A 17,827-nucleotide genomic window follows, 5' to 3' on the forward strand; every position below is an offset into this window, starting at 1 on the left:
ATTTCTGAACCCTAATTTGTTCTCATACATAAATGTAAATTATATGACTGTAAAGATTAAATCAAATAAACCACAACACAACTTTGGGTGACTTTAACACACCTCTTTCATCACTAGATAGAACTTCCAAACAAAAGCTGAACAAAGAAACTATAGAACTCGATAATACAATTAATAACTTGGACTTAACTGACATATATAGAATATTTCATCCTTCAATGAGAGAATACACTTTCTTCGAAGAAGCACACGGATCCTTCTCTAAAATAGACCATATACTATGCCACAAATGATGATTCACAAACTCAAAAGCCCTATATAAGGAAGCAATTATGGCTGAAGATTATGTTGCTTCAACTATTTGCATTCTAACTCAGCTTTTTTGTTTGGCCAGGGGGGTACCAGGGATTGCACTTAGGGGCACTCCACCACTGAGCCACATCTCCAGCCCTATTTTGTGTTGTATTTAGAGACAGGGTCTCACTGAGTTGCTTAGCACCTCGCTTTTGCTGAGGCTGGCTTCTGAATTCGCAATCCTCCCATCTCAGCCTCCCCAGCTGCTGGGATTATAGGTGTGAGACCCTGTGCCTGGCTTCTAACTCAACTTTTAAAAATTTTTAATTTTTAAAATATTTAAAAATATTTAGAAGTTCAAGTATTTTCTCCTAATATGTCATCTATTTGTTAACTTTGTCTGCAGTGTCCTATATAAAGCTTTAAGCCTTTATTTTGGTGTAATTAACTTCATTGATATTTTTATTTACAATTTGTGCTTTTGAAACGTAAAGTTGTTCCCCATACCTTGGGACTGTTACATGCTTTTCCATAATCTACCTCAACTTCTTAGTTTAACCTTTCACAGTGTAGGCCTTTAGTGTCTTTGGAGCTCCCCACTCCTCTGGCCCCCCCTTTTTGGTACCAGGAATTCAACTCAAGGGCACTTAACCACATCCTCAGCCCTATTTTTTTTTTTGTATTTTATTTAGAGACAGGATCTCACTGAGTTATTTAGAGCCTCGATTTTTCTGAGGCTGGCTTTGAATTCCTGATCCTTCTGCCTCAGTCTGCTGAGGCGCTGGGATAATGGGTGTGTGCCACTGCATCCAGTTTGGAGCCCTTCCTTTTGATGTAGTGTTTAATTTTCTCCAAATGGTTAGCCTATTTTCTTTTCCCCATTGATTTGTGGAGCCACATTCCAAGTGATACTGATATTGCTAGTCCAAGAAACACTATTTGAGTAGTAACATTCTAAATCATGTGAATGCCTAGTTCAAAGAATTGATGATTGTGGATGAAAGTGAAGTTAGGAGAATATTAGGATAATATGTTGTTCTACTAAACACATAAATTCACTATGAAATAAAAAACATACTTATTAAAAGTTTAATAATTTGACAAATTAAGTAGGATAGTTTATTTATTTATTTTATTTATACTTATTAAAAATGACAAATTGGGATAATTTTAATAATTTGGAGAGTACATATGCAGAATTACATTTTTATAGCACCAGCTTGCAGACACATCTTATAGATTCTTTGGACTGAGTTTCTGAAATACAGAAACAAACTTTGGTTAGGTAATATTACAAGTTTGATTACCCCAAAAATATATCACGAAGCAGCTTTTAATGCCTTGATGTCCTCCTTTAAAATGTGAATTAATTCCCTTTTTCCAATAATTCTCTGCAGAAAAAAAAAAATGATTATGTTCTTTTTTTTTTTTTTGCAGATAATATGACACTAGTTTACTTTAAAACTACAATTCAAGAATTGCCAAGGAAAGTTTTACTAATCGGTATACTAATAAACATGACTGATTCAAACTGAAATCACCTGGAGGGGGACTCTAAACGCAAATTAATTGAAGATTTAGTGTCTGTGTGTTTAGGAGATATAAGGCGTTAGAAGGCCTGTTTTCCCCAAGAGTAGTGGACTGGATTGTTCAAATGTCCTTCTACTCATTTTTCTCTAGGTCAATGAAAAACACTACAAGCAGGGCGGGCACTTCAATAAGACAGAGAATGCCCAGGCAAGGAATATGAGAAAGAAGTCTGTTACTCAGCGGAACTGGCTTTCACTTAATGGTTTCTTTTGTTTAGCTCGGACAAGTCATTTCACTGTCCAGAGCTTCAGTGCAGACACTCTTGGGGGATAAAAAGGTTGGGAGATCTCGCGGTCACGAGTCGTACTCAAGACGACCTACATTACCCTTGACCTTCACACCAACCTCTCTGCGCAGGCGCTAGACCGGCGCGCCTCGCAGAAGCCCTAATCTCGCCACTCCTGCGCAGGCGCGCTCCTGTTACCGCACCCCACGCCCCCCTCACCCCGAGAGAGGCAGGACTTCCTGTACTTTTTAGAGCGACTGCGGAAGTGACTGCGGACGAATCGGAAACGGCCGGAGAGTTAAGCCTGTCTACGCCTGTAGCTGCTTTCAGCTTTGAAGATGCCAGGTCTGGCGGCCGCGAGCCCAGCCCCGTCTGAGTCTCAGGAGAAGAAGCCGCTGAAACCCTGCTGCGCCTGCCCGGAGACCAAGAAGGCGCGCGATGCGTGGTCAGTGCGCAGCCGGGGAGGGGGCGTCGGCGCGCGGCCCGCACCTTCCGCCACCGAAGCCCTCTGCCCTCCGTAGAGAGTTAGAGCGCCCCGTAGGTTTCGCGGTTTGCTCTCTTTACCAAGCCCGCAGTTCTGTCCCGGGAGAGGAGAGAGGTCAAATTGGCCCGAGGCTCCTGTCACCCGTACATTCCTTTCTATAAATTATTTTTGAGCATCTTCCATGTTAAGCACTGCGTTAGGTCCGGAGATGTGGAAATTCCTAAAGATGCTACATCATTTAGAGGACTTTAAAAACATACGGAGACGCATGTTAGTGATAGCTGTACCACCCGCTAACAGCTATAGTAGATTTGACAGAAACGAAGAGTAAAGTTTCTGGTAATCTCCAAGTATTTCTTACAAAATGTAAAGAGCAGGACAAAGGGTACATTCCTTACAGTTCTGAGGAGTTTTCCCTTTAAGCAAGCAAAAATTAAAAATCAGCCAGTCTACAACGTAGGTGACATTATAGTATTCAGAATAGTTAATCTAGGTTATCAATTCACCAAAGCCCCTCCCCCATTACACTTCATATAGCCTCTGGTAGAATAGATATCATTAAGAGTCCACAGATACGGCCAATATGAACCTCCTCCTAGTAGTCCCTTTTGACTTCAGAAAGTTGAGGGATAGTAGATATGAAAAGAAGAGAAATCATAATTGACAAAATTCACATACTACTATAATCGTAATTGATAATAAGAATGCAGGAGCTCTGCTTTGATTAATACTACTACTTTGCAAATAATACTCTAAATGGAGAATTGAAAGATTATATACTGATGCTGAAAGTGATCCAGTGGAACCTTTGGATAGTTTGGCCTCATGATTAGGAGTCTGGGATACAAAGTCAGGGTTTGAATCTTGATCCACCAATTTGATGACCTTGAACAAATTATTTTAACATGTCTGCTTCATATGTCTGTAAATTGAGCTTAATATATCTGCCTCTGGGATTACTGTAAGGTTTAATGGTACAAGTCAGGTCAAGTGCCAAGCACAGTATATGTAACATTTGAAAATGATCATTGAATGCTAATGATGATCACTTAATAAGAAATTTATTTTCCTAAACAGCCTCTCCCATTTGCAGCAGGCCTGGAGCTATTGGGAAGTAGGATTTTGATGAAATAGAACTCTGTTTCCTTCTATAACTTTCCTTTCAAATGGGTCACCTCAGCCTTCTATGGCTTCTCTTTAAATATCTGTAGTCATGAGTCATTTATTTCTTGTCATTGAATTTGGCTTAACTTGATGTGATAATATTACATTTTCAGGCCCTAGAAATTAAACTTTGTGGTCCTAGTCTTTACTTTGTGAATCTTACCAGTGAAAAGCTCTTTCATCATCAAAAGGGGGATTTTGCTGCTCTCAACTACCAGATTTTTTTTTTTTATGTTTATGTTGTTGGGTATCTGACAATTAGAAGATTAAACAGGTGTGATTGAATGTAGAGTACAAACAGATTTAATTCCCCTGTCATAATAGGTGAAAAAGTAAACTGTTCAGTCTGCTCTTTATTTAACAGTAGTGTTATTCCTTGGATGTGAACTAATGGTGATATTTGATATCTGTAATTATTTCTCCTAATTAGATTCCCCCAGAAAACTAGTTCTGTGGAACATCTTTGTAATCGTGGAACAAAATCAAATAAAAATAAATCTGTTTGGTGTAATAGCATCTTTTTAAAAATTGCAGCTACATTTCATCATACTCATCTTCTGCCTTATAACTAGCATGTGATTAAAAACTTCTGTGTTAGATAACAAGCACATTTTATTTTACAGCATCATTGAGAAAGGAGAAGAACATTGTGGACATCTAATTGAGGCCCACAAGGAGTGCATGAGAGCCCTGGGATTTAAGATATGAAATGGTGAGCATATTGCTTCAAATATGTGTATTAACTTACAGATTTAGCAGCCATTGAGCAGAATTCTATTTGAAAGGTAGTTTACCTGGTTAATAGAAATGCATAATTATCACTAAAAAATTAACAACTTTTCAGTTTCTGGTGGTGAATGTAAATGATGCTAATGAATTTAAAGCTATATTGTGAATTTGAGAAGGGGAGTCTGAAGCTTTCAAGAAAGAGTTTCACAAAAACTTTTAGTTATATTAGAGGAACTCATGGCTGTAGGAAGTTCAAAATATTCCATTTTCTTAGTTAAATGAACGAAACAGAAAATGTTATCCATTTCTTTTGTCTTATGTGGATCTTTAGTAAATGGCAGCATTGCTTTCTGCAAAAGAGAATGGAATTGTTGCTGTTTCTTTTGTAACATGCTTTATTCTAATAAAACTAAAACCTTAGACCTTTTTTTGGAAGACCTTTGATTCCATATATTTCAATAAAATATTCAACAATACTACAAATAAATGATTTCCTTTTTGGAAGCTCTTTGCTTACCCCTCCACTTCATTTAGGTCTCTATTTAAAAGTCTCTTTATTTGAAAGGCTTTCCCTCAACACCTCAAGTTAACTAGCATTCCTTCCCCATCATTCTATCTCATCCCTGTCCAACAGGAACTTTCTGTAATGACAGAAATGTTCTATATCTGCATTCTCAAGTATGCTAGCCACTAGCTTTATGTGACCATTGAGCTCTTGAATTTTGGCTAAAGAGACTAAGGAACCGAATTTTTAGCTTTAAAAATATTTACTAGGCACATGAGCCTAGTGGCTGTCTTAATATTATCACTTGAAAATTAAGTAGGAATTTTCTCTTTTACTCACTGCCATATCCCCAGCACCTATAACACTGCCTGGCACATAGGAGGTGTTTAATAAAGGATAATGAGGAAATTAAGACTTGTAGTTATGAGAAGGTTCTTGAGGTAGTTAAGCAGGATCAGAACTGGAACCTTGGTGCCCAGGCCAACTCCCTGTCCTTTATGCCCCTCCCCTAACAGCTACACCACACTGGCACTTTTAGCTTTATAATGATAGCTGACAGATAATGCCAGAGCCACATGTCAACTTAATAGTGATAGAGAGCCTGGGTTTTTTCCCTTTCACCTCTTTGTTGCCTCATTGGAATTTCACATATGGCCAGTCTTACTCTTTGATGTATAAAAAGGAGGGATAAGGAACTTTCCAATAGTTGATAAAAAGTTTGACTGTATAGTAGAAAACAGTCTATACTGAAAGCCCTGAGGCTTCATTTTTACTCTCCTGAGGTCTAGGTTAACATGTTTTTTGCTTCAACTGGTTGAACTTTTGTCAAAATATTAATCCTCTCTGACTTTGAGCCATAATATATTTTGTGTTTATAGATAGTACAGTAAATCTATTACTGTGTATATATGATATACTTAAGAGGCTTTTAGACTAGACAATTATTTTTAAAAATCCCATAGTAAATCATTTTGTAAAATAAGTAAATTTGGGGCAAGATGTATTCTTAAAAAATATACCTATTAGCTACTTTTAAAGACATAGAATCTCATTGTATATGGCTTCCTTGTTCATATTCTCTTTTACTGGTCAATTGTGTAAGCTATTGCCTTTATAACAAAGGACAGTTGGAGAAAAATTGGGCTTGGTTTGTGGCTCAGTGGTAGAGCACTTGCCTTGCTTGTGTGAGGCACTGCATATAATAAATGAATAAAATAAAGGTCTTATCAAAAACTAAAAAAAAAAAAAAGTTCACTTGACTTCATGTGAACCATAAAGGTTGTACAGTTGTTAAAAGTAGCATACATTCAGAAAGACTGGAAGATATTATAGTTTTCTTTGTGTTTTGGGGGCAGAGATAAGAGCAGTAGCTATGTTCTTCATTTGTATATAAAAGAACATACAAAAGCTTTGGACTTAATAAAACTTAATATTTAACTGATCATGTGGTCTTGGATAGGTTCTTCACTTTCTAAACATTAGTTTCCCCATCTGTCATCCAGAGATAAATGTACATACCCAAACTACCTTATAGAACTATTGCAGTGAGTAAGTGATATATGTATGTGTATGCTTTGTAAATTATAAAGTGGAAACCAGAACAGAATAGCTCATACCTGGGGAGTTATGGATAGCAGATATTCATTTTAGGACTATAGAATGTATGACCTGATTATGTAATTTTGAATCCTGGTTAGTGGAAGAACAATCTGAATCCATGGGGGGCCTTACTAGGGATTCACACTGTCATGTTTTCATTTTCAGTGTAATGAAAATGAAGTATACTTTTGGAAGACGAACAGATATTTGGATCCCACTTGGTCCTAGGTGTCTTTATTCCCCCAACCTCCATGGGGAAACTGAGGCATGGGGAAGTCAGAAGACTTGTTCAAGTGAAGGGTAGATAATGGTAGAATTAAAACTAGTGTCCAGATCTTTTATAATATTCTCCAATTAATAGGCACTTTACATTTCATTCTTTGCACCAGTTAAGATTTTATTGCCAACATACTCATTTTTTAGGATTTCACATTATCTTAATTGTCAATTTTAAAACTTCATTATGAATGCTAATTAGAAAAACCTATTGCTGAAGTGCATTGGTGCATGCAACTCAGTAATGGGGCTATTGGTTGTAGAGTAAAATCCAGCGTAGCATCTGCATTGCTCTGAGATTAACTAAATTGATTTCTCTTCGACTAATTAAACTGTGTTTTTCTGAGAATAGTATCAAAGAAAAAATATCTTGCAAACTTAGATCTTTCCAGGAATGATCATAAAAGTTGCTTAATTAAAAAACCTTTGTAGATTTTAATATTGTTCCTAAATAAAGTAGATCTCAATTGTACCTTTTCAGTAGATTAATAGTAAGTATATTTTACCTCTTATATTTTCTTTGAAAATATAAAAATTATGACCACTTTCTTTCAGTCAATGGTTTTACTCAGATGTGAACCTCAAACATTTTCCAAATTCACAATTCTGGGCCCTGGACTGCAGTTGTTGACTCAGAAACTCCTAGGTGATTTCTTTAACACCCACTGACCTAAGTTTACAAAAAGTAATAGGGAATATGCTAAATATAAACTATCTTTTATGATTTAATAGTAGCAAAGACAGAGACTTGAAAACTACTAAGACAAAATAGGTTTGATGATAGTGATTCCAGACAATTTTATCTTATGACCACTTTTTTTTTTTTAATATGAATTAAAAGAGAAAGTAGACAAACCCTAAACTTAAGTAGAAATGTAAAACAATGGGTGGCTAGCATCTTTCTGCCTTAAGAAATCAGATGAAACCTGGAGAACCCAGTTTGGAGGTTACAATCAAATTAAAGAACCAGCACTTGAGTAGTGATGATCTTCAGTATTTATTAATTGATCTTAATAGTTGGGGTGTTTCAAGTATGCCAGTTTCAGGGCAGAGGATGTGGATCATCTCCAGTGTGTGTGTGTCTGTGTCTGTCTGTCTGTCTCTCTCACACACACGCACACCTACACACATCAGTTTTACATTCACACAAATAAGCAACTGATTATGTATGAAAATATGATTCCAAGATAATAGAAAAAAGTTATTTCTATCATTCAAACATTTTTTAAAAATAGGTATTTATTAAGACCCTAAAAATTTTCAAAATGAGAAAGATGGCCCCTCCTCTCAGGACTTTACACTTGAAATGTAACTGAGATTCTATGGGAAAGCCTCCAATATATAATCAGTATCAGGGAGAAAACAGTGCTATGGTTGGCTTCACTTTTGGTTATCTTTCCTGCTCAAACTTTTCCTTAAATGTATTCTTTCTTTGGGGTTTTTAGAAAAGAGTTTATAGTTTGTGTCTTATTGAAGCTACTTATCTAAACCAAATGAAGGGACCCATTAGATGAGGCTTTAGACTTGGAGAGTTATCTAGCCTGATTTAATTAAAGAGTTGCCCTTATTTTGCCCTTGGGATTAAGTAAGTAATTTTCCACAGGAAGTGCCTTGTGTACTAAGCTAACCTTCTGCCTTCCACTTTGTGAGTCTTTGCCAAACATTCTTGAATCAGCAAAAAGAGGGGTTTGTAGATCTCTCATGTTGAATATCTATAAAAATAAAATGCTAACCTTGTTTGGAAGATAATTTTGAGGAAAAAGTTATTGTTTTAACTTCAACAAAAGCTTCTAAAGATTAAGTGATGTTATGAATTGAATAGTTTCAGTGATGTTTTTAGTTAGGCTCAACTAGAATCTTGTAATGTAGATCTTTATTTTATTCTGTGACTGATTTAGAATAATTGTGGCAATTAATTGATAATACTTGACTGAAGCATTCATTTTTAGTGGTCATAATTCCCTAAAACCATAGATCTGGTGTGGTGTTTGAAATCTGACTTTCTTAAATAAATCTCTTCTGTAGGTGGCCTGCTCTGTGAATGAATAATCCCTGAAGAATGAAGAAGATTAAACAGTTCTTGAAAGTTCTTTGATGAACTTTGATAAATGGATAAAGTATTTATAATTTATTAAAAAAAAAAAAGGTCAAAGATTTTCAGGTGTGTTTCTTTTTGTGTTCCATACATACAGCTGCATTTTGTTTTTCTTCTAGTAACAAATTTTGTGATATGGGTTTCTTTTGTTCTTATTATTTTGTCATTCTGGGAACCGTGGGATGTTTGTTAAGAGAAAACAGATACTTCTCTTTGTTAGTGAAATCTTCAAAATTACATGCAAGTAAGAAATTCACTTTACCAATTCAGAATGAGTATGTTAGCCATATTATCTCATTCAAGGCTTATATTTTGTATTTTTAGATTGATTTTATTATTTATTTATTTATGGCACTGGGGATTGAATCCAGGGCTTTGTACATGCTAGACAAGTGCTCTATCACTGAATTATACTGAGCTAGAGCCTTTTACAATTTTAAGACATGTCTTGCTAAATTGTCCATGCTGACCTCAAACTTATGGTGATTCTTCTGTCTTACTTAGCCTTCCGAGTAGCTGGCATTACAAGTGTGTACCACCACACCTGTTTGTTATTGTTCTTTACTACAGTAACATCTTTTGGAAAAGTATGTTAAATTTTAGACCAAGTTAGGATGGTTTGGCTTGAGAAATCTCAACTGTTTGGCATAATTAATATGTGTGTGACCAGTTACATTGTAGCATGGATTAGGATCAGGAGTTAAGTGCCTCAGGACCAGAAAATTATCTGTTATTGTGTTAGTTTTTTGTCCTTGTGACCAAAATACCTGATTTGAACAATTTAGAGGAGGAAAAGTTATTTTGAACTCACTATTTCAGAGGTTCAGCCCATAGTCAGCCAACTCCAGTACTCTGGGCCTGAATAAGGCGGAACATCAGTTGGTATAGCAACCTTGTGGTCCTCTTAGCTGCTTAATTGCTAATGAAGCAGTTGATAACATTGAGTTTAAAAACCTCAAAACAAACTGAAAAGATAACTGAAGAACATAACTAAGAAGATATGTAAAGTTCATATGATATGGGATGGGAAAATTCTCTCCTTTATAAAAGAACCAAACTAAGTAATTACTTAGGATTCCTACTTAATTAATTGATTAAGAAAATGGCTTTGAACTATGACATTCTTGGGTTGAACAGCTGGCTATGAGATGTGAAATAAGTCATAGTGTCTCATCTGAAAAAAGGAAACAAGTAATAGCTAACTTAAAAGATTGTGAGTACTAGGGCTAAGGTTGTGGCTCAGTGGTAGAGTGCTTGCCTAGCACATATGAGGCACTGAGTTCGATCCTCAGCACCACATTAAAAAATAAATAAATAAAATAAAGATACTGTGTTCATCTGTAACTGAAAAAATATTTTTAAAAAATATTATGAGGGCTGGGGTTGTGGCTCAGCGATGGAGCATGCGAGACCCTGGATTCGATCCTCAGCACCACATAAAAAAATAAAAAGTGAAATAAAGGTGTTGTGTCCAACTACAACTAAAAAATACATATTTAAAAAAAAAAGATTGTGAGTACTGATGAAAAATGATGTAGATAAAACACTTAGCATCTAGCACTTAGTGTTATATTTGCATTTCTCTAATTTGATACTGTATTAATGATTTTACTTGAATATTCATTTGGATATAATAATTTTAGTCAGCATTGTATAGTTTACAGAGAATTCTTCTACATGAAGAATAGAATCATGGGGCTGGAGTTGTGGCTCAATGGTAGAGCACTTGCCTAACGTGTGTGGCACTGGGTTTGATCCTCAGCACTACATATAAATAAATGAATAAAATAAAGGTTCATTAATATCTTAAAAAAATAGAATCTTGGCTCTTAGTGCTGCCCTGAGGTGAACTAAGACCGAAAGCCCTGCATCCTGTCAAAAGTTGAGCTGGGCCACTCAAGCCTTTCAGGAAGCTCGAAGTGGAGTAATCTGGGCCATCCTGCTCACGGACCAGGCCGTGCCCAGCCCCCACTTGCCCCATTCCGGGTCAACAGGACATTTCTATCAACCAGTTTTGTAAAAGAGTTCAAGCAATGCCGGGCACAGTGGCGCACGCCTGTAATCCCAGCAGCTCAGAAGGCTGAGCAGAAGGAGTTCAAAGTCACCATCAGCAATGGCAAGGCTGCTAAGCAATTTAGTGAGATCCTGTCTCTAAATAAAATGCAAAATAGGGCTGGGTACGTAGCTCAGTGGTTGAGTGCCCCAGAGTTCAATCCATGGTATCCACCGCCAAAAAAGAATTCAATGAGAAGATAAAAGACATCAAAGAAGGCATTCCTCTGCCTATAAAAATTTTTGTGAAGCCTGACAGTATCTTTGAAATCAAGATTGGAAAATCCATTGTTTCCTACTTCTGGAAGGCAGCTGCTAGGATTGAGAAGGGAGCCTGCCAGGAAAAGAGGTGGCAGGCTTGATGACTTTGAAACACATGAGATTGCCCATGTCAAAGCTTAGGATGATGCATTTGCCCTGCAGGATATATCACATCCTCTGTTGTTAGCTCCACCCCGACTCTGCCTGTTTATTCCCTGAGCATTCCCATGTGGAAGAACTGGCAGTCTTTCAGAAGGAACAAGCCACATTCCTGGCTGTCAGAAGGGAGGCAGATTTGGCAGCCTAGGCAGAAGCTGCCAAGAAGTGACCCCTGCCTTCTGCATTCTAGGAGTTTGAAGGAAGCATCTGAAAAGGAGGTCATTGTGAATGCTTCACCTAAGGGAAGAAAGGGAGGTCACACCAACATGCTTGTTTTTACATATATGGTATATTAAGGGATTACATTTATTACATATATGACATATAAGGTATATTAATATAACTTAATATGGTATATTAAGGGATTGATCCTGAAGAAACATCTTTTGTTGCAAAAAAATATTTTTTTTTTTTGAATCTTAAGATTCCCAAGTCAAGTATAAACTAACTTCCCACCCAGTACAAATTCTACTTTAATATGCCCTGGGACTACAAAAAAGAAAATAAAAATTCATAACCTTATCACCTAATGCTAATTTTGATTTATGCTGTTCTAAAGTTTTATTAATACATTTTTTGAAAATATTTTTTAGTTATAGATGGACACCATATCTTTATTTTATTTGTTTATTTTTTATGTGGTGCTGAGGATCTAACCCAGTGAGTGCCTCGCATGTGCTAGGCAAATGCTCTACTACTGAGCCACAACCTCAACCCCTCATTAATACATTTTTAAACAAAAAATGAGATCCTTTTCCTATGCTACATACTTTCAATTACAGTATAATATTGTCTTTTCCCCTTACCGAATTTTATCATCTGTGAGTGTAGTTCTACAATGGCATTTGTATTTCTTCATTCTTTGGTTTACCATAATATTTTGTAAGGTGCCATCTATGTTGGATGCCTCTCCAGGAATTGTATATATTTCATTCTGGGACAGGATACATACCAAATCACTAAATTCTGATTATTTTTCTGATTAAAAGTCTGTATTTTGGCTTTCTGCTTGGTTTTATGGAAACATAAAGAAGAAATCACTTGAAATTCTTTATGGAAACATAAAGAAGAAATCACTTGCTTTTTGGTGACCTTTTCATACATCTGTGCCTGCACATATACACTTTACCAACCTGCCTTTTGAGTACTCCATAATATTTCTACCGACCCGGCCTTTTGACTACTTTATAATGACACTATAATGGAAGACTGCATAGGAAAGTAGTTGCAAGTGTAAAAGTCAACTAAGGATGGACCAGAAGCTATACATGTTTTCAGGGTTTTGGATGAGTACTGCCTGGTTGGCCTCCAGAAAGGAGGTATCTTTCTGTACCTTAATATCTTAAGGTGCCTATTCCCCATATTACTTAGCAACAGATAGGGTTTTTTTTTTTAACCTTTGCAAGTTTGTTATGCTTAACTGATTTGTAGAGAACTAAAGCACCCTTCTTGACCTCTGCCACTGTTGAAAATAGATCTCACAAACTGTTAGTCCTTCCTAGTAAGTCTACCCAAAGATGATGAGCAGCATTTCAGTAATAATATTAAAAAGATGTTACCACAGGAACATCTTCATTACCAAGTAATGATGAACTTGACCTCCTAGTAGGCAAAACTACATTCTAACACATCTCTTTGCTATGTCTCTGTTATGTATAATGATTCCTAAACTTAGTATAGATATAGTCACACTTTGTCTCTAATAGTTCCCTTTCTCTAATCTTAAACTATTTAACTTGCCATGTTCAAAGGTAAAAAGTAGCCTAGGATTACTTTCACAGGTAGGATGTGAGGCTGATGGAGATATTATAATCCCCATTTTATGATGAGTATAGGTGTGCAGAGAGGCCAAGGGAATGATCAATCTGGGAATTTAGGTCACTAGAGTTCAATTTAGGTCACTAGAGTTCAAGATCAAATTTTTTTTTCAAGCTCAAAGTTATTAATGGTGTATATTAGACTTGTAGTATAAGCACCACATATTTATAGTTTTTTATTCATTCAGTACATATTTAGGGAAAACTGATTACATGCAAAAATGGCCCTGGGTATTGTGGGGGGGGGGGGGGAAATATATATATATATGTTGTCCTCCAGGAGATAAGGCTCTTTGGTTCAACATTTACTGAGGGCACAGTATATGCCAGCCATGTGCTAAGTAGCATACAAAGATTTATATGACATGGACTGCTCTCAAAGAACTATGGTCTGGTGATATATGAATATAAACCATAAAAATATAAAATTGAATGTTCAGTGCTATGATGGATATTTCAAGATAACTTTTCTCAGAAGAGTTCAGGTGTGACTGCCCAGTGTTTCTTTAGCTGTTTAAAACTTAGGAGATAGTTCCATCTATGTCAATTATGGTGCTTTTAATAGCAAATAATATTTGCTATTAAAATTCTCACCAAGGAAGACTCTGAGATAACGGAAAGTCAAGGGTTAGGGCAACCTCTGGATGCAGTTGTATTCATAGACTCAGTGATGCCATCCAAGATCTAAGTTATTTTCATCTTAGAGCTCTCCCCTCCAGGACTGATGAAGCTAAACACAGGCTTTCTTGTCCAACAGAAGACACAAAAACCATTCCCTAGACATGGACTCTTTAGTCTCTTTTTTTAGTCTGAGCCATATCAGATTACATACATTTTTATGTAATCATAGTTGACAGCAGCATATCTTATGCTAATTGGTATAAACAAGATCCAACCTCCCACTGATCTTAGCTACCTAGACAGAACTAAAACTGTCTTAAGAAGAAGTAAATGGATCTTGAGTATGTAACCAGTTTTCCATTAAACTGTCTTGTCCACCTAACAACCAGGTCATCCTGAATAGTCAAATTGAGTTTATAGGAGCGAGTCCTCTCATAGTATACTCAAACTATAAAGGGGAAATTGGTAGAACATCATGAATTGTCTGATATTAGTTTTTATAGAATAAGACAATTGGCAAATGTTCAGACAACAGTTCCCTGAAGAGAGTCCTTATGGAGATCCTTAGGGGGATCTGAGTCAGAATGGATTTACTTACTTCCAAGTACCAAAATGCCCAACTACACCAACATAAGCAGTACAGAAATGTAATTTACTCCTGTTGTGAAGTCTGGAGATTGTCAGTTCTGGGTTTGTGACAGCGGCTCAGTGATGCTTCCAAGAACCTAGGCTTGTTCTGTTTTTCCACTCTTCATGCTTTTCATCCTTAGGCATATCATCTCTTGTGGCCATGGTAACTTCAAGTGTCACATTTGTCACAAAGTTGTATTCAAGCAGGATGAACAGTCATAGGCCCCCCTTATTGCCTGTAAGGGTATATGGTTTTTCCCAGGAGTTCCCTGCATCCTTTCTTTTTCATCTCATTGGACACATGCCCACCCGTAAGCCATCACGGTAAAGATATATTGTGCTTGGTGTCTATCAATCTTTTTGTAGGTCCTGGCAACTGGGAGAAAAGCCCACTTTCCTTACCATATTGCCCAAGTAAAATCAGAGTTCCATAAACTAAAGAAAAAGGGGAAATAGATATGGGAATATAACCTGTGTGTCTGCTTAAGATCAACTTGGAAATACATGTCCAAAGCCAAAAATCATGTCTCTGTTCTATTTTAACATTTGTATTAGGAAAGCATTAATCTCAAATCCAGTGTTTTTCAAACTGTATGTGGTGAAGAACTAGGTTTTTTCCCCCAATTTCATCACAGACCCATAGTAGAAAAATGAATTTTAAAAAATACACTTCAAAGAGGCACACACTGCACAAGCCCATAGTTTTTGTTACTAATTAACAGGTATATGTTTCTGTTAGAATAATACAAGAATATCTAAACTCACTCAGTTTCTGTCCTTATCTCAGTATGGACCAGTAACCAATGGGGAGGCCACACTTGTGAGGCACTGTGTAGCCAGCTGACTTCATAATCTGACCCTAGCCTGCCTCTTCTGCTTTGTGTCCTGCTTGATGCTCCTTTGGATCTATCTATCTATGACAAGCTATTCTCTGATATAGAATATGCATTTTGTTTTTGTTTTGTTTTACTCCTGGACTTGACTTCTGTTACACCTTCTGGAATGCCCTCCCCTAGCTAGAGAACACCCACCATATTTTTAGACCTGTATTTGTCTCCCAAATTCTTCATGCCTCCATCAGTGTTTTTCCTTTGAATCCTGGATCTACTTTTTAATGTGTCAGGCTCTCCTACTAGATCAAAAGTTCCTTGAAGGTGGTAGTTGCTTGTTCATCTTTATATCCTCTGTTACCAGCACAGTTTGTCCTGAATAAATGCTTACTAATTGAGCCAACTCAACAAATGATGTGACTTACTTATTTCTTTTCTTTTTCCCCAAATATTTCCCACTATACTTCCTGCTTGCATGTTTGTGAATTACTTAATAATAATATACCTTTTTGACACAGGAGATTGGACCCAGGGGTGCTGAGCCACTGAGCTCTGTCTCCGGCATTTTTTTTTTTTTTAATTTTGAGACAGGGTCTGGCCAAGTTGCTGAGGTTGGCCTCAAACTTGTAATTCTCCTGCTTCAGCCTCCCAAGTAGCTGGGATTACAGGGGTGTACCACCATACCTGGCCCCAAGCTAGTTCTAAAAACAAATAAGATACAACTTTATATTGCTGTGATCTCATCACTGGTCCTATTCTATGGGTATTAATGTTACTATCACTGCAAGCATGATTCTCTAGTATGTATGCCGCCCATACTCCAAGCCCCTGTGGCAATAATAATAAAAACCTGGTAGGATGGTATAGCACAGAGAATATCTAATTTAGACTCACACTGACCTAGGTTTTCATCCCTATTCACATACTAGCTCTGTGACCTTGGGAAAATTCCTTAGCCTAAGGAAACTGTTTCTTCCATTAAAAACAAAAACAAAAAAACATATCTTGGGATGACATGAGGAAACCACAGCTGCTTGATAAAGGTTAGTAGCCTCTGCTGAGATAAGTGCATGCAGATTGACAAGGAAGCAGACTGAGTTCAGCCTTGGGTCTGCCTGTTTCTTTAAAGGGTCAGGGCCAAACCATTGGGCAAGCTGGGAAAGATGACCCGATTTGAAATTCTATCTGGGTAGAGCCTTGGTTTCTTCTCTGTTTCTGTGCTCTGACTTCCTTGCTTACAGCTGGCCGGGACACCTACTCTGGAAGCTCAGGGGGTGCATGACTAAGGTGGACAGATGAGCAGCTGCTACTCATTAAAGAAGGTGGGGTGGTTGGGAGGCAGACAAGTGACATAAAAGTAACAAATGGAAATCCCTAAACTCCACTGCTCAAATGACATCATGGGTCCAAGTCATTTCCACAAGGGGGGAGCATGGGGGCATATCCTTTTCCAGCACTCCAGGCCTTTTCCTTTACCAGCAATTTTATTTTAATTTTTGTTTTTAGTTGTAGATGGACACAATAACTTTATTTTATTTGTTTATTTTATTTAGTCCTGAGAATCGAACCAGTGCCTCACACATGCTAGGCAACTGCTTTACCACTAAGCTACAACCCCAGCGCCACTACTGATTTTTTTTTTATCCCTCTTTACTTCAGAAAGAAGGAAATGTGATACACATTTACTGGTCAGTTGATTTTAATTAAATTAAAAACTGGCTTCCTTCAACATGCCATACATTTTCACACCACTAGCAATGCTGTTTTCTCTCTGCCTACCTTAACTCCTGCACCTCATATCAAACACTGGCTAGTAAGTCTTCTCTCCCAATGCCACCCTTCCTTCTCAGCTGCCACTATTCTTTAAACTTAACACAGGCAGTCACTGTACTCCACACCCTGAATTGCCATTGTTTTTTGAGGCCTCTTTCCCTTAATAGAGTGAAACGTGACTCAAGGTTGTCACTCAATAAATATTTGTTGAGCTGAAAACTTCTACTCAGCATATTTGACATTTCTTCTCAATGTTAGATTACAGCAGTATAGTACAAGTCTGTGTGGATTGAGCACTTGGACAGTTCTGGGAGGTCATTGAGCACCACCACATGTACTTCAGGGGCTTTAAAAAATGATACTACCAACCTACCAACCTAGTAGCCAGGACAAAGAATCAAGAGTCATTTGGAAGACAGTCACATTTCTTAGTTTAATGTTTACATATTCCAGATTTATTTCTTGGAAGCCCATAGTAAATCCCCAAATTCACCTAGAAGTTCTCAAAAGTCATCAGACTTATAGGAAGTTTGGGCTGGGAGATGTGTATCTACTCCTGCATGTCCACTTACTGTGCAAACCTTTTGGGACACAGTATTCAGTCTGATAGTCTTGGGTTCAAATCCTAGCTCTGCCTCTTAACTCCCTGAGGGTATGTATTACCTCCCTGAGCCTCATTTTTTTCAGATATAGAAGGAAGATTGTTTTTGTGACTGAATAAT

At 37.2% G+C, this 17,827-nt stretch overlaps 1 protein-coding gene and 1 pseudogene across 1 annotated transcript; both read left to right on the forward strand.

The window, feature by feature from the left end:
• Window positions 1–2,359: 2,359 nt before the first annotated feature.
• On the forward strand, window positions 2,360–9,022 carry Cox17 (cytochrome c oxidase copper chaperone COX17). The gene is made up of 3 exons (XM_027936157.2): window positions 2,360–2,555; window positions 4,382–4,470; window positions 8,893–9,022. The coding sequence occupies exons 1-2, from the start codon at window positions 2,449–2,451 to the stop codon at window positions 4,464–4,466; spliced, it is 192 nt and encodes a 63-aa protein (XP_027791958.1). The 5' UTR covers window positions 2,360–2,448; the 3' UTR covers window positions 4,467–4,470; window positions 8,893–9,022.
• Window positions 9,023–9,200: 178 nt separating this feature from the next.
• On the forward strand, window positions 9,201–11,603 carry LOC114093198 (large ribosomal subunit protein uL11m-like; annotated as a pseudogene).
• Window positions 11,604–17,827: the final 6,224 nt, after the last annotated feature.

The sequence above is a fragment of the Marmota flaviventris genome, chromosome 8 (genome assembly GCF_047511675.1).
Source record: "Marmota flaviventris isolate mMarFla1 chromosome 8, mMarFla1.hap1, whole genome shotgun sequence".
Classification (NCBI taxonomy): Eukaryota; Metazoa; Chordata; class Mammalia; order Rodentia; family Sciuridae; genus Marmota; species Marmota flaviventris.